Here is a 22,038-nt window from a genome sequence, read left to right as displayed (position 1 = left end):
TCGCGTCCCAAGTTGATCCCTTCATCATTCTTCTCATTCATTACGCATCTTCTTCTTCTTCCATCTTCCTTACCCTCCCCTACGAGGACGAGTCAAGATGGACAGCCCCTTGCAAGCCCTGAGATTTCTCTTCCCCCAACTTCCCTCCATTTCCTGGGCCGCGGCACAACATACGCTGGGTCTGTCACAGACGTCTTCCAAATGGGATCTTCGAACCGAACTCACTGTCCACGTGCTCCGCTCATTAATGGCACCGAAGAGTGGGAGGAAGATTCCTCCGCTGTCGAAAGTTCAAGCGGGGACGGTTAAAGAGCCGGGAATCAAGGGCAAGACGTGGATTGCTGCGGCCACCATTCCCAGACCTTCAGTAGAGGATGAGAGGGATGGGATGGGATTGAGGGATGCGGTGTTCAAGTCGATCGATCAGATGAAGAAGGAGGAGGTGCGGTATACAAAACCTGAATTGGCGGATGTGGAGGTGGAATGGACGGGTTTCAGACCTAATGCTGGGAAGGATGAGCCGCTGCCGGATGTCAGTGAGGAGGAGAAGTATAGATTGATGATGGAGGAACCCACACGGACGAGTGATTTGACGATTCTGTACTTTCATGGTGAGTCTTCCATTCCAGCTTGCTTCTGACACGGCGATGACTGACGGGATACTTGACAGGCGGCGCTTACTACCTCTGTGACCCTCGAACCCACCGTGCCCTCACTTCCCGCCTAGCAAAGGAAACCAACGGTCGGGTGTGTTCCGTCCGCTATCGTCTCGCTCCTCAATCCGCTTTCCCAACACAACTCATCGATGCGTTCATGGTCTATCTCTCCCTCCTCTACCCACCCACAGGATCAATGCACGATGCCATTCCCGCGGAAAAGATCATCTTTGGCGGAGACAGCGCGGGTGGAAATCTCAGTTTCGCTTTGTTGCAACTTCTCTTGCAACTCCACCGCGCCTCGGACGGAATTCCCGTGGTCAATTTCCACGGAAGAGATGTACATATTCCTCTCCCGRCAGGTGTCAGTGCGAATTCGGGATGGTTTGATATCAGTCGGGCGATGCCGAGTATCGTGGGAAATGCCAAGTATGATTATTTGYCTCCCGCGAATCATGATACGGGAGGGATGGGGACATTCTCGAAAGATTCAATCTGGCCGACGAATCCACCTCGAGGAGATTTATTTTGTGATTTGAGTTTGTTGGATCATCCGTTGGTTTCGGTCGTTGCGGCGGAGAGCTGGAAGACGAGTTGTCCGTTGTGGATGTGTACTGGGCAGGAAATGCTGACGGATGAGGATGTCCTTGTTGCGGCGAGGGCGGCGGGGCAGGGTGTCAAGGTGCATTTTGAGCAGTATGAAGGTGAGTTGATTAAAAATCTGTTTGCTTAAGAGGTTGTCTTGCTAATGAGATTGACCAGCTATGCCACATGTTTTCGGCCTTTTACTACCACAATTACCAAACACGACTCGCTGTTTCCGAAGTYGGGGAAATTGGGCGAGGAAGTGTGTGGAGGAACCGGAAAGTCTCAAGACGAATGGGACTTTTATCCACGCGAAGAAGAGTAAAGAAGATGCCGTGGATGTGATGAGGATGCGGGCTGTCAATTATGAAGAAGCTATGGGATTAATCAAGACGGCGAAGATTAGGAGGACCAAGGCATTTCAGGGAACAGGAGAGGTGCTTCCACAATTGAAGCCCGCTTTATAATGTAGTTAGATATCGACAGTAAGATTACCAAGGATGTAATCATTTCAAAGAATCGTCTCTTCATGTGTGATTGAACAATACTACTACTACAAGGGTACCATTATCAGATCCATCATCTACTGCGCAGCACCACTACTAGTCCCATCCTCCGCACCAGGCAATCCCTCCTCATCACCAGGCTCAGTATAAGTCCCATCACTCTTCGCCGCACCCCGAGTCCGCTCTTCAATAATATTAGAGGAATCTATCGCTTGCTCTTCATCRCGCTCTGTACAAAACGAAAAAAAGAAGAAATTAGCCATACTGTCCCGTCCGTCATCAAAGCCTTTTTCAAGGTTAAGTTGGGATGGATTCATACATACCCAATTGAGCATCTGAATCGGCCGTTTCGGCGTCAATAGGATCTTCGACCCCGGCGTCGTCGCTTTGGACTGGGACGATGTCTTTTTGTCCTGTGCGGGAGACGTAGTCGTTTTGGGATGGGGCGTTGTCTGTGGAGTATTCGGCTTCGGGGGCGGACATTTTGACTGGTTTTGTTGTTGGTGGTTGAGGTGAAGGTTGATATGGAAGTGTATGTGTTTTGTGTTTTGTGGTATGTTGTTGTGAATGGTGTTAATACTACTTAATCTCAAGTGCAGATACTTACTATATACCCTCTTTGCTTCTTCCCTCCTCTTCTCATCTTTCGCCGTAGATCGACGTCCATGGCTGAGAAATATCGTAGTTTCGACGTCACGCACTGCTCATCCATCTCATTCAATTTGCATTCATCACATACGACGACGACTACGAAACGTGAGAAGGGTCCAATTATTGATTGCCCTGACGACATTTGTGGTAAGAGGCATGGTCGTGTCCATGGTACCAATGGCTGCCGGAGCGACCGCCGAGGTGTGGTGTTTTAATTTGATGGTTGGTGTGGAGAGGGAGAAGTGCATGCAATGATGATGTCCTTGATAGAGTTAGTGCAGGAACAAGGTTTTCCCCCTTCCATAGATCTGGTCGGCGGGTGAGATCTGATCTTGAACTCTATCTGTATTATTGCTCCGGGGCCCGATGGCCACGGCTGAGGTGTTGACGTTTTCCAGTGATGGAGATATGACGAGGTACCGTTGAGTCGATCACTGTCCTGTCTGTCGATGGATGCGATGGGGATGATGAGATGATTTTGATGCGGTGCTATGCGATGCTGCTCTCTGTACGAGAGCTACATCTGGGGTATCGAGCTAGGTAAAAATGCATGCTGTGATGTGCTTCCGCTGTTCTTCGTGCAACCAGTCTTCACACAGTCTGCTGTAGAATGCCTCGATCAGGCACAATGGTCAATAAAGTTTACTCAGAAGCGGCCTTCTTCTTCCTGCCCTTGGCCTTGGCTTTTGGCTTCTCGATAGCCTCCTCCTGCTCATCATCTGGCTCGTCGAGAGGCTCCTCACGCGTAGCGGGTGCCTTCTTGGTAGCCTTTGACTTCTTCGTGGCTGCAGGCTGTGGCTCATCGTCCACTTCCTCCGCTTCGACTTCATCACTGATAGGTTCGGCTTTGGCTTTGCGAGCACGAGATTTCTTTGCAGGCTCAGGCTCAGGCTCGGCCTCCGAGCGAGCTTTCTTCGCTTTTGATTTGTTCTTTGCCGTCGGCACGTCTTCATCAGCTTCGGCATCCTCATCTTTGGCTTTCTTGCCGCGAGCCTTCTTTGCGGCAGGTGGGGCCTCCTCCTCATCACCCTCGTCTTCGGCTTGCTTGCGGCTGCGCTTCTTGGCCGGCTTTGACGAACCGTCCGCTTTGGCCGCTTCTTTCGCGGCCTGAGAGCAAGCGAGCGAACGATTAGTGAATGTCTTCACATGTCGCATGAGTCAAGATGTACTCACCTTTGCCTCCGCCCTCTCAATATTCTTCTTCTCAGTGGCTGTCATTGGCTTGACAAACATGCCCTGCTTCTTATTCTCTGGGTCATATCTGTTGCACTCCAGGTCCTTTGTAGTATCACATCAGTATGAAAATGTCCAAATATCGGGCGGGGTTCGCTTACGCCATTCCAATCCTCGTCGTCAACATGACCCTGTTCAAAGGCGCGTGCGACCTTCACCTTGCACTCGTCAGGAAGCTCGTCATAGCCATCGACCAAGTCCATGTCTCCGCCCGATGTCTCCTTCCAGTTGAAGATGACGGATGGTGTGACGCAGCCCCTGGGTATGTCAGCGCTTGCAAAGAAGAATGGGAGTACGTGTACAACTCACCAGTGACGATACTTCATCGATTGGTAGTCGCCCATGTCAACCAAAACACCATTTCTGAGCTCGCCTTTCTGGATCTTACTGCACGATATAAGCGGACATGATTAACCAGCGTGGAATTGATTGAGACAACATACATGCCCTCCTTCTTGCAGTGGACGGCTGTGCAGCCAGCACGGCCAGTCTTTGAGAGCTCTGCATCGTATTAGTGTCGATGCGATGGCATGTTAAAGGTGAGCGATATGCCCCACCAACTCTGTAGGCCATCCTTGGCGACGCGACGTGGCACGCGTGATGGATGTAAATGGTCGGATGTGAAGAGTGTCGTGCAAGGCTTTGAGATGCCACGCGAAGGTCCAGAGAATGTGGATGATTTTTTCAAAGTTGAAGTGGATGAAGAAGAGTGTTTGATGATGAGAAGAGGCATGGATGCCTTGTTTGGACGTCGCCAGGCAGGCAGACATGGATCCATGCATCCAATGATCGGCAGGCAGAAATTCGCGCTAACACACGACTGRACATCATCACCTGGAATCTTTTGCCTCCTCCACTTCATACACCTACTCAACTTCACTTGGTCCGTTGATTCCATCAACACCGCAATGCTTCAGCACAGATGAGAAGATGGAACGGTCGTGGAGCGCTGGCGATTGCGGGCCGCTCTGGCAGAACACGGAAAAGCTTCGCCTCGTTCCGCCAAACACGACTTGCTTCATCCAACGCCAAGTCACCCAAGGCTTACATCTCCATTGATGAGAGGGATGGCCCGGACTTCCAGCAACATCAACATCGATATCAACATCAACATCAATATGCCGTCTTCCAAAAGACACCAATCCCGGAGCGCAAACCCATAGAGGTATGGGCAGCTTTGCTCGAGGGGGCCCTTCCGCCTCATCTCCGGGACCAGAATGTCTCGCCGCCACTCTTGACAATCTCAGCCACGGACCTTGCAGAGATTCTTCTGGCTGCTCAGTATACCAAGACGAGTGATAGATGTGGTCACGACTTGCTTTATTATCTCGGCTTCACGCAAGGTAGATGGAGTGCTGTAGTCTGGCTGATCAAGAAACTCGTGGACCGCTTTCCCATCCCACCTCATGCAGACGTAGACACCTTGAACTATCTGGCTTTGTGGGAACAGGCTCCTCCTTTCCGAACTCCTCTTTCCACGAAATCCCTAATCAAAGATGACGGACCCCCCCGTGATCTCACCGCAAATGCTGAACACGTTGCAAGTAACGTCGAAGAGCGACCGCTTAATCTCCGAATGGACACTGTGCTCAATGGTTCGCATCTGATCAAAGCGAGATCTCTTGACGAGATGACTGGCCCACGTAGAGATGATCTTGCCCACGATGCTCTTGGTCAGATATGGCGCACCCTTGGGGCAATGACTCAGGTCTGTGCTGGAGGGGATATTCGACCAGAGGTTTTGGAGATCATTGCCTATCTGCACCACCGCGAGATCATGCCAACGTCCATCTATCAATATCAGCCAAGGATGGACAAGTCTGCGATACAGCAACCACCGCTTCTCCCTCTGCTTTCCTCACGCATTCTTGCGTCTCTGTCAGATGCCGCTTGGCGGGCCCACGAGAAGCTGATGGTGGAAGAAGCGAGAGCGCGACAGGGCGATGGTGCTTTAAACAGGTCCAATGTCCTTGCTGCGCCGTACCGTGCGCGCGTTGACGGTTTGTTTCCAGAGGTCTGGCTCGAGCTCATTCTGTGGTCTTGTCTGCATGGTGGATGGCTTGAGCAAGGCGGCTTCATTTTAAAGTCTGTCGTTCAGCAAAAAGACTGGAAACCGTTGTCCTGGCGGGAATACGAAAAGGCTCTGTCGCCAACTGGACGATTGGACAACAATGATTGGGACGCGTGGGACTATCTGTTCAAGACGAGAGGCGCGAAAAGCATGGATCCGCCGAGCGATCCCATCCCGGAGGTCCGAAGAACGATCAGTGCCGAGGTAGTCAACGCATACATTGATGCGATTGCAGGCATGCCGAGTGTTAAACTGGTGCCAGGAGGATTTTATCCCGTGTTGAGGCTCCTGGAGTTTAAAGAATTTCTTGCAAAGCAGAATTTGGGACTCACAACTGGCTCATGGGATGCCTTGGCTATTCGCGTGATGGACAGTCAAGCCGAATCGCGCGTGAAGGATACTGGACTGCTTGCGAAGATCGTTGAGCTCTCACCCGGTCTAGATCAAGGGCTCAGCTCGAAGAATATGCAAGACTTGCCCGCATATGTGCTAGACGGAGGACTGGCGATGCAGGGAATTCTCAATCGGGTTCTGCACGGAAGACTTCTGAATGGTAATCTGGAGGCAGCTCTGAGAGCTTTTCAAGACATGCTCGCCAGGACTGACCGGGACAAGCAAACATCCTTGGCGAGTTTCATGGAGGGTTCCAACCCACTCCTCCGCGCCCTTCACCAAGATGAGATGTTCACCAGTAACGTGACGGGAATCGACTATCCGGCGTTTAATCTGCAAATACCGACGACCACCCTGGCCATGTTACTTGATCTCGTCACGCAATCCAAAAAGTATCAATTTGGACGCTGGTTGCTGTACAGCAAAGATGCCGACGGGCCCGTCATCGGGAAAGATTTGTACAACGACCCCTTTCTCATCCCGGCATTGGTCAGGTTCGCCGCAGCTACGCAGGACTCGAGTCTCTTCTCCACCCTACGAGAGTTGCCCAACTTTTCCATCTACCTGGTACTCGATGCTCAGATTGATGCCATGCGGTGGGATGCTGCCACGGGGATTGTCGAACACACCTTTGAGGACACAACATTCGGCAAGAGGGTGTTGAGGTGGACCTGGAAAATGGATAATCTTGCGAATCTGGCTCGTGTGATGCTATCCCAAGTCCCCGACGCAGCAGCCGGCGAAGCTGCATCTCGAGAGAGTCTGCAGAGCGCCATGAAGCTGTTTACAACAATGGTCAACAAGGTGTCGAGAGGAAGCTTCTTGGCTGTTGGTGCTAGTGTTCAGACTCTGTTGACTGCACTCGCCTCGGTGGACGAGACTTGGGCAAAGTTCTGTTTTGATCTGCAGAGGCTAAAGGGTCATCACGATTTCGAAATGACATCGCTACAGTTCAACCATCTGCTTGGAGGTGTTGTCACGGCGTACGGCAGCAGCGCAGGGATACGTTTGTTGGATTTATTCTGGCCTCGATCAGTACGTCGCTCACACCGAGCATCCTCATCGCCTGCTCCATACAGACGGGATGCGTCTGTCCGGCCGAGGATTGTGGTCCCGCTGCCTGGCATGTCTCATGAGCATAAAGCGGTCGTATACGGCGGTGTGAAGCCCAATGTCCAGACTATAACCATTATCCTGCAAAAGGCGCTGGAGGAACTTGGAAATCCAACAAATGACGTAGCAAAGACTTCTCCAACTGGGACAGGAACCCAAGCCGACAAAATCGAAGCTGAGACTGGCGATGGAAAAGGTGAGATGACGCCACGTGGTATGGTCGCATGGGCCGCTAGACAAATGGCCGATCTCTCCGATGTCACTGGTCGCAGTGATGTGGTCTTCAACCTTGGTAGATTCCTGGACTCGCTTGGGATGGAAGAACTTCGCGGAGCCCTCCCGGATATTGTGGAGAGCGTAGGGATGCATTTGTCTCGTGACTCTGTTGAAGATGATGGATCTCATGATGTGGCGTCTGAGGCGGAGGAAAGGATTGATGGTGTTGAGGCGGCGGCAAAGTGAATAGAGGTAATGCACAAGCACTGCGAAGGGAATATTTTGGCAACATGTATCGCTCARGGGACGACGAATCTTTTTAGCATTGCACTGAATGAGATTGCAGGTTCAGATGACAGTTTTTCTCATCTATCGCAGAACTGGAAATTCGGGTATACCTCTATGCCACAGCATGTCATCATTTCACCACCTCTGACGCACGAGCACTCCCGGTCAAGTATGGCAAGGAACATGTCCACGCTCGTCCTAGCCGACCAGTATCATACGGGCAATCCCCAAGCCATGAACCTTCTACAAAGGTCGAACAGCATCGACTCCGGTTAAATGCGGCGAACTTACTTGGACTTATGCTTTGGATTTGAGGACTTGTGACCCACGGGAATGGAATATGGCACCCAGACAAAAAAAAAAAAAAAGAATCCCTCCATAAGAGCGTCGTCTCATCTCTCACTCATCTCCTCCCACTTTTTTCTCATCATCACCATCTTCTTCTTTTACAAAACAACATCACGTCTCGCAATCTCAAGAGCGAAAACTCTCGGACACCAAACCAACAACATCAACACCAATACCAAGACCAACAACAACAACAACAAAACCTCACACATCATGCCTCACACCATGTACCACACCGAACTGAAAGAAGCCACAGGATCCGCCGCAGCATCCGAGAAGATCATCTACACCTCCCACAAAACGCCCAACTACGGCGGTACTACTACCACTTCTCTCGGCATCATGATTGTGGATCTCGAGGCCGCGATGCCTGACGGAGAGACGATGAGGGGGATGGGAAGAAGTCAAGGGGATTTGGGGGTGCGAATTGCGAGTTGGATGTTGGTTGGGTTTGGGGTTATGCTTGTGGGGGTTTGGAAGTTTTATTGAGGATTTTGGGAAGAGGGAAGGGAAGGGAGGAAGGACTGGGTACTTGATTGGATTTTGGGAATGGGGATGCTTGGGTTTAGTTTACTGCTTGAGAGCTTGATTGAGTTTGCTGCTATATGTGTCAGATGGAGGAGGCGGGAGTGTTGGGTACTGTTACCTACCTTACGTGGCCTCTCATGCTCTCGGACCTTGCGGAGGGTAGTAATTTGGGAAAGTTATTCATATTTGATATTAGACTTTGGAATTACCAATGTGAAATCCAAGGTTGAGAATAAGGTAACTCTGAGGGTGACGAGGAAAATGGCGGCGTGGAAAAAGAGTGGCTCGTCTGTTGAATGACTGGTAGGATTCTCTACATCTCTTTCCTTCCTCTCCTTCCTTTATAACCTTCATTCGACTATGTCTATTAGAAAGGAACTTCTTCTTGCAAACCGACCTCGACGATCAGCAACAACAACATCACCACTTTCAAACAACGATCCAGAATCAAAAAATGTCGCAGCATACTTACCAGGATGAAGAGCCCGCGACTTCACTATCAGCGGGTCAAGACGGAGGTGGAATTTCAAAACTCACCGGCCCATCGTCACCCGATGAGCTCACGGATATGCATACTGCTGCTACTACTACTACTACTACTACTACTGCCGCTGAAGACTTCGACGACGAGTTCGATTGGGAACCTGCGTGTGGAGGACATGTCAATGTTGCAACGGTGATTTTGGGGGGTTTCGTGGTTGTATTCTGCTTTGGAATTCTCGAGAAGATCATGTCTCCCCTGGGGTTTGAGAGGGGGATTCTAGGTATTTGGGTTGAAGGGGCAGGGCAGGAGATAGGGAGCTTGGTGTTGCTCGTCTATCCACCAAGGTTGGAGCATGATCTGAAGGGGAAGGGATTCGCTGTGCGAACCGCCCCTTCCCACTCGAAAACAGAACTCCTCCCGACTCCTATCAGACAATACTTTACTTCGACCTTATCTCCCGAGTCTCCCATAGCCGCCGCACCTTCGCCAAAAGCACTTTTCGGAAGGAARGATATCTTCAAGCAAAACGACAGCGAAAAAAAGGCCAGAACACTCCTCGACCGAAATTCCTGTTATCAGTCCGCGAATATCTGGAAATCCTTCATCATATCTTTCGTAACTTGTATGAAAATCAGCTGGAAAGTCTACGGGACGTGGATTTTTATTCTGGGGTTGATTATTGGGACGGGGGTCATGGTTGGGAATGTAGGGACTACGGAATTTATTGCTTGGGGGTGGACTTTAGGGTGGATAGTTATTGGGTTGGGATTTTGGAGGGTTGTTAAGAATGAGAGGAGGAAGGGTAGATTGTGCGTCGTGGATGAGGAGGTGCCTTTGTTGAGTTGATTTTTTGGGGCTAGTTTGTGGGGAATCTTGGCGTTAGTTTGGCGATGTGAGTGAATACTTCGCCTCGCATTACGTAGAGACTAAAATCAAAATTAAATAATACCTTGACGCAACATATTTTCTAATTTATCGCTCTTACTTCTCCCTCTCGCTCTCTCTAGAAAATCTCTCTTCTATCCCTCTAAATTTAACCTCTATACCCTAGTCCCCTCTCTAATAGAAGAGATCCGAATAAATAACTAGGCGTACTACATAATCCTCTATACGATCTTCGTATTGCGTGAAAATCGCAACTAACTATAACTAAAAAAACTACCTAAACGCAACAAATTATCTAATTCCTAGCTCTAATATATCCCTACTTCTCCCTCTCCCTCTCTCTTAAAAATCTCTCTTCTATCCCTCTACCTTTAACGTCCCTACCTTAGTCTTCTTCCGCGATATAAGAGATACTATTAATTAACTAGTCGTACTTATTATTTTCGCATTACGTAAAGAAACTCCTATTTTTTCGATCCCCCTTCTAACCCTCCTTTCTATCCCCCCCCTAGCTCTCCTATCCCTACCTTACTCCCCTCCCTTAATAGAAGAGAGACCCTTAACAAATAAGGCGTACTACACGAGCTTCGTATTAAGTAAAGAAACTCCTATTATTCTCCTCTCTCTAAAACCCCTCCTTTCTATCCCCCTACCTTTAACATCTCTACCCTAGCCCTCCTCCCCGATCGGAGAGATACCCGTAATAAAACCAGGCGTACTATAACTCACCTTATCTCGCATTGCGTAAAGACCGAAAAGAATAAATAAACGACCAAGTCTTTCCCTCGTTAACTTCACGCCAAGAGACACCGTAAAATCCTTCTTTTCATTCGTAATTCCATCTTACAAACTCCTCCTTTCCTTCTATATAGGTGGTAATTCTACTTCGCTTAGTTAATGCTATTATAATCCGAGCGTTCCTTAATAAAAGAGATGCTAGGGGTACTATAGCTCACCTCACATTACGCAAAGACCGAGAACGTAAATAACCTTAAGTCATTCACTCACGCGTCAACTTCACGCCAAGACCTACACGCATCCACATACTACTAAACGCCGGGGAAATCCTTATTCTCATTTATATTTCCATCTTACAAACTCCTCCTAACCTTCAATACAGGTGATGATTATGCTTCGCTCAGTCTTTGCCTATTATCATTCGAGCGTGTGTGTGTGTGCTCGCGGCCGCCCACTTTATCCAATTTCACACCATGTCATCCATCATTCTACAAGCAGCCGTTGTTCTCTTTCGTAATTCGATCTCACAAAGCCCCCCCCCTTTCCCTTCAATACAGGTGGTAATCATGCTTCGCTCAGTCATTGCTATTATTATTCGAGCGATCCCCAATGAAACCTAAGATGCCAGGAGGCGTAACACAGCACAAACTCCTCCTTTCCTTCAACGCAGGTGGGGATTAATGCTTCGCTAGGTCATTGCCATGCCATCATCCCCGGTCACCTCCCCGTTCCCTAGCTTGTTCAAGGCCTCTTGGATCCCTAACGAGCTGCAAAGAACCACGCCTCTATTGTAGAGAGCAAGGAACCAACGTGTGAGCGCAGAGGACTTGTCCCTCAATGCGTGCGAGCAGGGCAAACATTCATTACATGCATTTTCGGAATTTGATGGCATTTGATTCAGTATTCATTCAGCATTCATTCAGCAGCTGGGTGCAGCGGCTACCCATCCATTCTACACTACGTCGTCATACTACGAGCGGCCGTTGTATCTGGACGACGCGTACTGACGTCCTCCACCTCCACCACCACCACCACCACCTCCATCGTACCGACGTCCTCCGCCGTTGTAGCTGCTGCCACGGTTGTCGCCGTAGCAGCGGCGGTCGGCACTCGGACCCGATGGGTATCCTCCTCCGCCGCCACGAGGGCGATCGCGCCCATCTCTCTGTGTGTCGTTGGCCGGGTCTCTGGGAGCAGGTCCACGACGCTCCTCGCGAAGACGGTTCTGCTCCTCACGCTCGCGGGCCTGCTCATCCACCTCCATGGTATCGTCGGGGATTGGCTCGGTGTCCACGACGAAGCCCACCGCAGGTGGGGACGAGTCTCTGTTGGTGGGACGCTGTCCCTGCCAGTAGACGGTGAGAGGGATGCCGTCCGCCTGAAATGAATGTTAGTGATGTAAATGGTGTAGGTGATGGGGATATCACTAACCTTCTTGCCGTCAAACGTGTCAATGACAGTCTCAGCGCCCTCGCGTTTGACAAAGCTCATCTCGGCAATGACGGGGTCGCCGTTGATGAGTCTGACGTAGTTGACCTCGCCTCCTGCATCAATCATGACCGACTCAATATCGGCAGCAGTGGTTCCCGGAGCGAAGTTTTCGGCGATGACGATGTACTGCTCGCTGGCAGCGCCACGAACGTTGAAGCTGTTGGTGTTCGTAATGCGAGGGGCGGGGCGAGCATTGCCATTGCCATTGGTGTGGGCAGGAGGATTGGCGGGGCGACGGGCTGGCAGACTCTGTGGAGGTGGGCGCGTGTCTACCAGGTCGCGGGGAGGAGCATCGTAGTAGTCGTCCGAGTGCGACTCGCGTGGTCGGTTGGAGCGTGTGTTGTTGGATGGGGGTGGGCGAGGGCGGGGGCCGGATGCGGTGCGCTTGGAGGAATGGGTCAGAGGGACAGAGAGGATTGCAGGGGAGGGAAGGAAAACATACTCTCGGAATGCCGGCGCGGCTGGCAATGCTGCTATTGAGGCTTCGTGGTGGGTGCTGCGACTGAGGCTGCAGCTGCTGGCGAGAACGGGAGCCAAGAATGGCCTGCGCGCGGTTCTCTTCCGCCCGTTTGCGGCGGCCTGTGTAAAGGAACGTGGGTCAGCATGGAATTGGTGGGGAATGGTGTGGATTGGTTGCTCTTACTATCTTGCAGCATGGCATCGAGCGACAACCTCATTGCGGCGTTTGCGGCTTCTCTGGCTTCGCGGTTTGCGGCTTCTCTGGCTTCGCGAGCGAGGTCGTTTTTCAGGCGGTCTTCCGCGTAGACGTCGGCGGATGGTGCGCTGTGAGGGGTTTGTCAGTGACGCTGCCTGGAACGCGCCCAAATCCAGTCCAGTACAGTCCAGTCCAGTGGTTGAGTCCAGTCCGGTCCAGCTATGAATGTCCACTCCAGTCCTGGTGGTGGTTGTGGTGGTGATGAGCGAGCGTGGTGGTCCGGGTGTCGGCGTCGTGTACGGGCAATTCGATGCGGTCGGCGGAAGGATGGATGGACGAATTCACAGTCCAGTCAAGCAAAGCAAGGCGAGGAAAGGAAAGGGTGGTCCAGTGCCGGTGTCGCCGATGGAAGTGGAAGTGGAAGTTGAAGTGGAAGTTGAAGATTGTCCAAAGTTCGACGTCGCGGAATTCTGGAAGCTCGAGCCTCGAGCTGCAAGCTTGAAAAGGTTAGCGCGCCCTTTGCCGAACTCCGAACCAGGGCTCGGATAATCCCTGTCGAGAAATTGTACAATCAATGTTGATCACCCAAAACATCCAATTCAGAGCCCCATGCATAAATATATTGTTCATTGATGCTGTAGAAAACACAAACTAATATTGATGATGAGAACATGTTCCAATAATGCAGAGTTCTCTCTCGGTCCCAGTCCTGCCGTACAGTACCGCAATTCTCAGCACTTTCAGCATCTTCAGCATCGTCCACTTCGGATTCTCTCCCCTGATCCACCCAGCTCAGCTCCCGCGCCGCCCCACACTCCTCGGCTCCAACCACATGCTCGACCCTACCCTGAAATCCATTCCCACTTTAAACTTTCCTCGGACCTCTGCGCGCCTGCTCCCATTTCCCATCGCATTCCCATTCCCAGGGATTCCTCCCTTCTTCCCGTCTTCTCGCGACTTCCCCCCTCCCCCCATCCTCCCGCTCATTGTATCCCCTCGACGCCCTCYCCGTCCMTCTTATTGTGGGAATCACCGAGCACGTCCCTCCAAAGCAGGAAATACCGCCGCCATGGCCGTCGTAGGCGCACGGAACCTGCTGTTCCTGTTCGCCGCCATGGCCATTCTCCTCATCTTTTGGACCTCCTCCTCCTTCACCACCGGCTCCAGATGGACGCCCGACATGGCCAAGACCGATCTGCTCAATCCCCTCAAAGACGTCAAGAACGCGCCCGAAGTGCACGGCCCACCGACCATGGCCGAGGAGTCAGATGCAAAGTTCAAGGCCGAGGARGAACAGGCCATCAAAGAGAAGGCGGAGAAGGAAGCGGCGGAAAAGGAACGGGTCAAGGCGGAGAAGGAGGCGGCGGACAACCTCGCAAAAGATGACAAGACCCGGCCCAAGAAGCCGACGGCAGCGGACAAGGACACCCCATCCAAGGTGGATCCCAATGCTGCAGCCACCACCACCACCAAGTCTGAATTCAACGAGGAGAAGTACGCCTTCCAGCAAGATCTCAAGCTCGAAAACCCCAAATTCGACACGACATCCCTCCGTCGCTACAAACCACACAACTACCGCGGACCCGGCCATGAGACCTTTGCCACCTACTTCTCTACAAGAGACTCCTCCTTACATGACCCTTACTTCCTCGCCGCCCAACAGCTGGCCTACCGTCTCCTCTGGGATCCTCGCAGCAAATCCGCCAAACATCCCCTGACCGTCTTCGTCGCTCCCTTCATCTCTGATGAACAGCGGGATCTCCTCCAAGCAGCTGGTGCCCTCGTCAAAGAACTCGATCTCGTTCCTTGGCATCCCGCTGTGGCCACCTACGCCCGCTGGAGAGATCTCTTCTCCAAGCTCAACATGTGGGAACAAACCGACTTCTCCCGCATCACCTTCCTCGATTTGGACACCTTTCCCGTGGAGAACATTGACGCCATCTTCGACAACGCCAAAAGTCAGAAGTGCAACCCCGAGCTCCTCCCTGTGGAAGACAAGCCCGCAGAAAAGGAAATCTGCGACTACACCTTCACCGGAACGGAAGTCCCCGGCTACAAGGAAATCAACGTCGGAGTCATGGTCTTCAACCCCAACAAAGCCATGCACACCCGCCTGATGCGCGAATACGTCAACACGGAGAAGTACGACTCCAAAATGGCCGAGCAGGCCTTTTTATCCTTTGCCTACCGCACTGATGGACCCTTCCCCGCTGCCTTTGTGGATCGCACGTGGAATGGTTTCTTCCCGCAGCATGATGAAGAGGGGAAATTGAAGATTATCCATGAGAAATTGTGGGCGCAGAATGACCATTTACCCTGGGCGAATAGTATGTTTGGGGATACGTGGAAGGCGATGCGGGAGTTGTATGAGAGTGATGCGTTTGTGGAATTACGAAAGAAGGATGGGAGGAGGGAGTATTAATTGGATGGAATTGATGGATGGGATTGATTGTACGTGAAAAGAGATGGGAGGTGGGGATTTACGGCGACGCGTGTTTGTATAGTGTTTTGTGCGTGTGTGTGTGATGGTGGTCATCATCATGTAAGAGGGTAGGATTGGCAGGTACCACAGTCCAGTGTATGTTGTTGTTGGGAATTGTGTCATCATCATCATTATTGCAAGTTCCTCCACGTTTTCGGATGAGAGTAATGCAGTGCAGTGAAGAGTAGTCCTCCCCGCTCTCTTCTCTTCTCCCAAGAACCTACGAACTACCTAGTATGAATACATACATATCCATGAATAGACGATTGCTTTTGGTTGACAATGCCAAGACTTTCCACTCTCCTTTCGAKAGCTGGGGCTTTTGAACAACCTCATCCCGCAAATCTCATCTTGCATCTACCTACACCTGCCGATTGTGCTCTCGCTCCTAGCCGGCTAAGACAGACAGCGCTTCCATCGTCCTATTGATTTTTCATTTCTTCGTCGTATTACTATCATTATATTTTCTAGCGCCGTGTGCGTGAATCTCGCTACATTACATCAAATCTGCTATTCGATGTTGTTACAACGATCCTACGCTTCTCGCCTGTATATCACCTCCCCTCTACGCCTCTCAAATATCAGGAATTATTCCGCCCTTATTGGGGACTCGGGTCGTGAATATCCCCGTGGCACTTTACTTCGACGACATCCTCAGGATAGCAGATTTGACATTTATAAAACCGAGTTCGTTTTTGCCTCCAATCCCATCCCATCCATACAATATCATTCCATCTTCTGATAAGCCAGACAGATCTCAAGGCAAGACCTTCATCTTCAAACGTGTACCGAAACCCGTCTTCGATCTCTCCCAACGCCTTGCGAATGATATTCCGTCATCACAATGCCTTCGAATGCATGTGGACTCCAACAGCAAAGAATCTATTCTCGTGTATGATTATTTTCGAGATACTTTGCTTTCTCTCCTCGAAAATGATCCCGCCTTCCCACCGGATGAACGGGCGAAAATCATCATGCGAGGTGTTGGAGAGGCCGTCCAAGAACTTCATACGAATAGTTGGATTCACGCTGGTATGTTATCGCCTTGTACACGAATCAGTCATGTTTGGAGCTGACCGATTGATTCTATAAGATATCAAGCCAGATAACATTCTAGTCGATTGGACAAGCGATAGAGAGGGCAACAAAGTCGTCACGCGCGTGGCACTAGGTGATTTCGACATTGCCTGTAAACTTCGAGAAGGCGAGGTGCATCTGACACCGCATGCTATTGGTAATGCCATGTGGCGGAGTCCTGAAGGCCAAACGGGTTTGCTAACGCGGGCATCGGATATTTATTCCTTGGGATTAGTCGTAAGTCTTGTCCTCTATACATACATGCGACGGGGCCCGTCTGATTCTGGTTCACAGTATATCTACACCCTAGGAGGCGGAGAACTCCTCCTATTAAACGATTACCAAAGTCTCCTCAAAGCAGGAATCCCCCCCCCGAGCAAGAAATCCTCACGAAACATTTCTGCTACTTCGGTCCCGTTCCCGAAAATCTCTACAAGCAAATCAAGGATGATGAGAACTGGAGGCATGCTTTACGAATAATGGCTGCTAAGATGGCGGAGGTGGAAGTGGAGGAGAGACCTGTGATGAGATTTGGATTTTGGGGTCAGGAATTGGGTGGGGGTGGCGATCGAAATGCTGTCGGGCATGACGTGTCTTGATCCGATGGGGAGGTTGGGGATTGAGAGAGTGTTGGCGAGTGCGTATTGGTTGGAAGATGGGGGTTGAGGGTTTGCATAAATGGGGGATGGGAGAGGATAGGCGCGGGCTGAGAGAACTTGATGGAACTGTATCTAGGAGAGAAGTCGATGTGTCGTGTACGATCTTGTATAAGGTAGCCACGTTAAGGGAACCGAGAATGTCGGTATAGGATGAAATTGAACATTATTTTTGCTCTATACGTAGAGAAATTAGTAGTAGAGAAAGAGATGTTCTAGACTTGTAACCTTGGGAATATCTCCTAGAAGTACCTACCTTTTTGGCGTTCGCTTAGCTTATTAGCTTGGTGAGAGGCGATAATAATCTCCGTAATGCCTATCTCCTTATAGAAAGGACTTGGTAATAATGTAAAAGTTGACGGACGCCCCTTGTGACCATCTTGTCTTGAAGGAGTGTTTAGCTTCTATCAACTCCCTTTACTCTCACATAACCTTCACACTCACATAACCTTCACACTCACATAACCTTCACACTCACATAACCTTCGCACTCACACAAGCTTCACACAAACTCGTCGACTATAGAACATCTCCCCAATCAACGATTGTCATTCTCCCACCCTCCCAAATCCGAATTCCTCCTCTCGTCCAACCATCCTCGAATCGCATCCCAATTAAAACAAGAATGTCTCTTCGCGTCCGCGAGATAGATATCACTACCATCCGCGGTACAAAATCTCTTCAAAGCAGCAGGAGTGAGATTCGGTCGACATTGCAGACTTTGACGAATATGATTCAGACAATGTGCAGTATGCTGCTGCTGAGAAGAGGGTGACCAACTCCTACTCTTCGACGAAGGGGAGTGCGTCTCTGATGATGATGTCTTTTCGAGTTCTTTGCGGATGGTGGCATTCACGCAGTGTAAACTATGGAAAACATCCAAGGCGATGTGGAATTTTCCCGTCAGGGGATTACGGTCTTGTTCGGTGAATGTCGCTGCGAGATCGTCGTTTAGGGTGATTTCTTCGTTGGATACGGCGGGGAATTTCTCCCCAGAGAAGACGGCGCCAGGATTCATCGAGCTGTGGACTTGGCGGTCCGGTGTATTGTAATGAATCTTTGTCGACTGATCTCCAGATTGAAGAGGTTTCGTTGTCGAATTGTAGGGAGTCTCTGTAGTCGAGATCGACTTGCGTTCGGGGCACGGGTATCTGGGAAACTGGGTTGACAGGTGAGTTAGGTGTGATTGTCATTCGAATTAGGGAATTTATGTACCAAAATCGGAAGAAAAGGTTTGCGTGGTTCGATTGGGGGTTTTGTTGTAGAGTACTGCGAGTAATGTTCCAGCCCAGAAGATTTGTGAGATCCAGAACGCAGCAAGTAAAGCCCGTCGAGATAGTAGTCTATCGTCTACTGTATGTATCTTTTTCGACAAGAGAAGGTCTTCCGGAGCGTCTGAATATTCTCCTATTTCAGGATCAGGATGCTCTGATTGTAAACGCATGTCGGTTTTGATGATGATGATGATTGTGGTATTGTAGTCTCTTGTGCGGAAAGAATACTGAACACCGATCGTCTTCAAGCTGGAGATACACGTGGGTATAATCGGGGAACATACAGACTTGTTGAACAATCCTCCTGACGTCGGGCCCCACAACCAACATCTCAAAGGATGCAGTTCTCAACATTGCCCTAATCGACTACGATGAGGCAGGATCATAATCCATATCACATACTATATCTGACCTCAACGGATTGGTCACAACGGCAAAGATCGAGATCACTGCCTTCACGACCCACTCATCATCCTTTCCCGTATATATATATATACAGTAAAGTAGCCGTCGCTCACACCTTAATCCCTGATCCAACACCATCCAGCTCGAGCCACCACCTCCTCATTACCATCTCTCCCCACCCGATACACCCACAAGATGCGTGTACAATCCCTCCTCACACTTTCCGGCTTATGGATGGGCCTCGGAGCTGCAGCATCTGAATCAACTCCCATATCATCAGCTCCCGCTCCCCTTTTCGGTCGTCAAGTCGGCGTGCCACCTCTCTGCGTAAGTAAGACAAAAAGAATTGTGTGCAATGCTTCCCCACCCCCCCCCCAAAGATCAATGTCTGAGAGAAAACTTTCACAGTTCTGTAATCCCTGCACGATGGATCCACCTGGTCAAAGCTGTTGCGCAGCTGGAACGAAGAGCTGCTGTAATGATGAAACGAACAATTGCGCTTGTTGTATTGTAAGATGTGCTTTCATTCTTGAGGCTTTGAGTTATGTTGACTTTTGGATTTTTAGGGCGCGACTTGTGGACCCTGTTGAACAGGTACCTACTGAAGGTCTGAATTTTGGATGTTCACATCTTGCTTCGCCATGAAAGCTGGTCTGCCTTAGTTTCGGTCTCAAGGGACCAAGTGGAAGATGGGCAGGAGATGTTTGTTTGAATGTCCAATCAGTACCTCTTTGGTATCAGGGTTGTTTATAACTCGTGTCCACTGTCATTATCAATTGATTGGTAGCCATATAAAGCCTTCTGTGGACACATCCTCTCCATCGAGAGTGTAGATACCGCATATATCTACGTAGGTTAACGGCCAGTTTCTGTTTGAACCCTGGTGACAAACATGACGCTGTCTCTATAATTGCAGAGAAGTCGCACTTAGCTCAGCGGCAATAAATCAAATTGAAAACGATTTTGAGAAAGGAATTGGTCTTCCAAGCGATTCGGGTCACATGGAGAGTGTCTGGTAAGGTTAACGCTATCTTCTGGCTAGTCTATTCAGAGGTGTGCCTCGATTCCGTCTGGTTAGAATACCCTTGGCGTGGTCTATACAAAGAAGATCGCCGCTTAGATAGCCTTAACTAGAAGGCGCTTAGTTAATGACCTTTATTAGTAGACCTTTAGTAGAGTGCTCGTGCACTACTTGGTACGTCGACGGCTTTGTGCTATTGCTACCACCAGTCACGATCGCTTACGAGAGGAAGAGCTTGGAGAATTACAGAGATAGACTCCGGGGAGCTCGCAAAGGTAACAGCCTCAACGAACAGTTCCCAAGAAGCAACAACCTAAAGGAACAGCCCTAAGTAGACTAAGAAATCCTACAAAGGAACAACCCTAAACGACAGTTCCTATGAAGGAACAATGCCAAGGACTGCCCCTCAAGAAGGAAATGTCTCGATCTGATGATCATCTGTGCAAATGCCGCTGTTCGGAAGACGATGATGATCTATATCGTCTGTGATGGAGGAGCGCAATGTCCTGATGTTGCGGAATGTTTGCAAGAGTGTGAATGTTGAGGATATTTATGGGGAGGAATGGGGAAGCTGGAGGGGGGACATTTTTATGGATTTTTTTTTTGATTGATTTGGATTACTGAGTTGGAGGCTGTTGGCTATAGCTACAACGGATCTGATTGAGATTCAGAACGTGTCGTTGTACTTCAACAATTATTGACATCGTCTTCGAATGTAGTGCCGTAACAGCTTCAATCAATACATCTGCGCTGAACAGTCCTTGAATTTTAAATCTCGTGTCTTTTAACTCGAGCAGCAACTCCGTTCGCTCTGAAACTTTGAGCCTTGTACTCGTTTTTCAATACCCAAGTCGGTGAAGAATGCTGAATGTTCCATTTTGGCCTCTTCTATGCACTGTAGAGATGGAGAGTAATTTCGGCTAAAAAGTCCAAATTGATAAGAATTTTGCTATATGAGCTCACAGTAATTACAGAATGATTCCTCGGGAGATCCCTCTTCAGATTTGGAATGTGTACCAGTTTAAAGTTCAAACGACCGGGATGGAAATCATTCACTTCGGCTATTCGGGTGAGAGTTTTTCCGGTGTAGCCGCCCTTTATCTGTTTGGGAACGAAACTTAGATACTGTCAATARATCTCTTGGCATAAAAATCTGCTCAATATCAACAAGATCGGAGTGTCATTATGTTTGGGCGGAGGTCAAGTCGTTGCTAATGTACGAAGATCAGGATGCTTGTGAGGACTCAGGGGATCTCCAAATTCTCAGACGTAAAGAGATCTTACATGACACAAAAGAGGCTTATAATGTACAATACTCAGAACGAAAGAGGTGATTTTGAGGCGAGAGGATCGATCAAGGTTGCATCATTACAATGCCCTGCTCTCAGAAGTATTCCTACACAAGCAGATCGTATCAAGTCCAGAATCTCAACACAGCCATGTTGCCCAATCCGAGCATTTATATGGCTCGTGCATCAGATTTCCTAGATAACAAGCGAGACCAGCTCTCGTCTACGTACTGTCCTCGCCTACGCAACAATACTCGCCTATACGCTGATCATCAAGCGGGGCTCTCGTTCAACGGTTCCTCGCCACTCCACGAGTCACTTGAACAAAACAAACAACACCAGATTTCATTCACTCATCATCACCAAGCAGACAGAAAATAATGGAAACCAGCACAGAAAATCCCACAAACTCATGGGAAATGCCCTTAAGCCCCCCATCCACACCACCATCCACACCACCATCCCGCCCAACCCCGATTTTTTTCATCTTCGACGCCATGCGTACACGCTCCCATCTCTTCTTCCGCTATCTCTCCACCCACGCGAAATTCCATCCCATTTACCATCCTTATCTAAACGCTGCGATTCTAGGCGAGGAACGATGGGCGAAACCAGCGGAATGTTGCGAGGAGAGGAGGTTTGAGATTTGGGAGGGGATGAAACTTTTGCTTGTTGATGATACTTTTGAGAGTTTGAATGAGGATTTGAGGGGGCGTGTTGAGGAGGGTCAGCGAGGGGTATGTTCTCCTCGCCATCATGTTTCAGACAATGAGGCTGAATGTTCAAGGGGAGAATTCCACTTATCAATGACCACATCCCTAATCTCCTACAAGAGGAAATTCTCTATGGTTTACACCGGAACACCATGACGATTGAAGAAGCTATGAGGACTAATCCCACACACACATCCCGGATTCCATCTACGCGAAATTGACCCCTATCATTCTAATCCGTCATCCGATCCTCCAAACGGATTCTTCCTTTCGAACTCTC

The 22,038-nt window shown here is 49.8% G+C and overlaps 9 protein-coding genes; 6 read left to right on the top strand and 3 right to left on the bottom strand.

Moving 5' to 3' along the window:
- Positions 1-97: 97 nt before the first annotated feature.
- RCC_01569 (related to lipase/esterase) lies at positions 98-1,708 on the top strand (the record flags this gene model as incomplete). XM_023766863.1 has 3 exons in its annotated part: positions 98-611; positions 671-1,360; positions 1,419-1,708. 3 exons carry the CDS (start codon positions 98-100, stop codon positions 1,706-1,708), a joined length of 1,494 nt encoding a protein of 497 aa, XP_023622631.1.
- Positions 1,709-1,824: 116 nt separating this feature from the next.
- On the bottom strand, positions 1,825-2,230 carry RCC_01568 (uncharacterized protein; the record flags this gene model as incomplete). XM_023766862.1 has 2 exons in its annotated part: positions 1,825-1,976; positions 2,071-2,230. 2 exons carry the CDS (start codon positions 2,228-2,230, stop codon positions 1,825-1,827), a joined length of 312 nt encoding a protein of 103 aa, XP_023622630.1.
- An 810-nt stretch (positions 2,231-3,040) lies between these two features.
- On the bottom strand, positions 3,041-4,204 carry RCC_01567 (uncharacterized protein; the record flags this gene model as incomplete). XM_023766861.1 has 6 exons in its annotated part: positions 3,041-3,505; positions 3,572-3,676; positions 3,733-3,889; positions 3,941-4,018; positions 4,075-4,132; positions 4,189-4,204. 6 exons carry the CDS (start codon positions 4,202-4,204, stop codon positions 3,041-3,043), a joined length of 879 nt encoding a protein of 292 aa, XP_023622629.1.
- A 349-nt stretch (positions 4,205-4,553) lies between these two features.
- On the top strand, positions 4,554-7,670 carry RCC_01566 (uncharacterized protein; the record flags this gene model as incomplete). Its single annotated transcript, XM_023766860.1, has 1 exon — positions 4,554-7,670. One exon carries the CDS (start codon positions 4,554-4,556, stop codon positions 7,668-7,670), a length of 3,117 nt encoding a protein of 1,038 aa, XP_023622628.1.
- Positions 7,671-11,665: 3,995 nt separating this feature from the next.
- Positions 11,666-12,863, bottom strand: RCC_01565 (uncharacterized protein; the record flags this gene model as incomplete). XM_023766859.1 has 4 exons in its annotated part: positions 11,666-12,073; positions 12,127-12,570; positions 12,629-12,765; positions 12,830-12,863. 4 exons carry the CDS (start codon positions 12,861-12,863, stop codon positions 11,666-11,668), a joined length of 1,023 nt encoding a protein of 340 aa, XP_023622627.1.
- A 1,047-nt stretch (positions 12,864-13,910) lies between these two features.
- On the top strand, positions 13,911-15,263 carry RCC_01564 (uncharacterized protein; the record flags this gene model as incomplete). Its single annotated transcript, XM_023766858.1, has 1 exon — positions 13,911-15,263. One exon carries the CDS (start codon positions 13,911-13,913, stop codon positions 15,261-15,263), a length of 1,353 nt encoding a protein of 450 aa, XP_023622626.1.
- Positions 15,264-15,840: 577 nt separating this feature from the next.
- On the top strand, positions 15,841-16,880 carry RCC_01563 (uncharacterized protein; the record flags this gene model as incomplete). XM_023766857.1 has 4 exons in its annotated part: positions 15,841-16,010; positions 16,078-16,355; positions 16,417-16,637; positions 16,695-16,880. 4 exons carry the CDS (start codon positions 15,841-15,843, stop codon positions 16,878-16,880), a joined length of 855 nt encoding a protein of 284 aa, XP_023622625.1.
- A 2,050-nt stretch (positions 16,881-18,930) lies between these two features.
- RCC_01562 (uncharacterized protein) lies at positions 18,931-19,380 on the top strand (the record flags this gene model as incomplete). XM_023766856.1 has 3 exons in its annotated part: positions 18,931-19,061; positions 19,144-19,245; positions 19,302-19,380. 3 exons carry the CDS (start codon positions 18,931-18,933, stop codon positions 19,378-19,380), a joined length of 312 nt encoding a protein of 103 aa, XP_023622624.1.
- A 2,045-nt stretch (positions 19,381-21,425) lies between these two features.
- Positions 21,426-21,979, top strand: RCC_01561 (uncharacterized protein; the record flags this gene model as incomplete). XM_023766855.1 has 2 exons in its annotated part: positions 21,426-21,782; positions 21,833-21,979. The coding sequence occupies 2 exons, from the start codon at positions 21,426-21,428 to the stop codon at positions 21,977-21,979; spliced, it is 504 nt and encodes a 167-aa protein (XP_023622623.1).
- Between the last annotated feature and the right edge of the window lie 59 nt (positions 21,980-22,038).

This window comes from Ramularia collo-cygni (genome assembly GCF_900074925.1).
Source record: "Ramularia collo-cygni strain URUG2 genome assembly, contig: RCC_scaffold02, whole genome shotgun sequence".
Taxonomy (NCBI): domain Eukaryota; kingdom Fungi; phylum Ascomycota; class Dothideomycetes; order Mycosphaerellales; family Mycosphaerellaceae; genus Ramularia; species Ramularia collo-cygni.
Note: the sequence above shows the minus strand (reverse complement) of the source record. Positions and strands in the feature narration are given on the sequence as shown.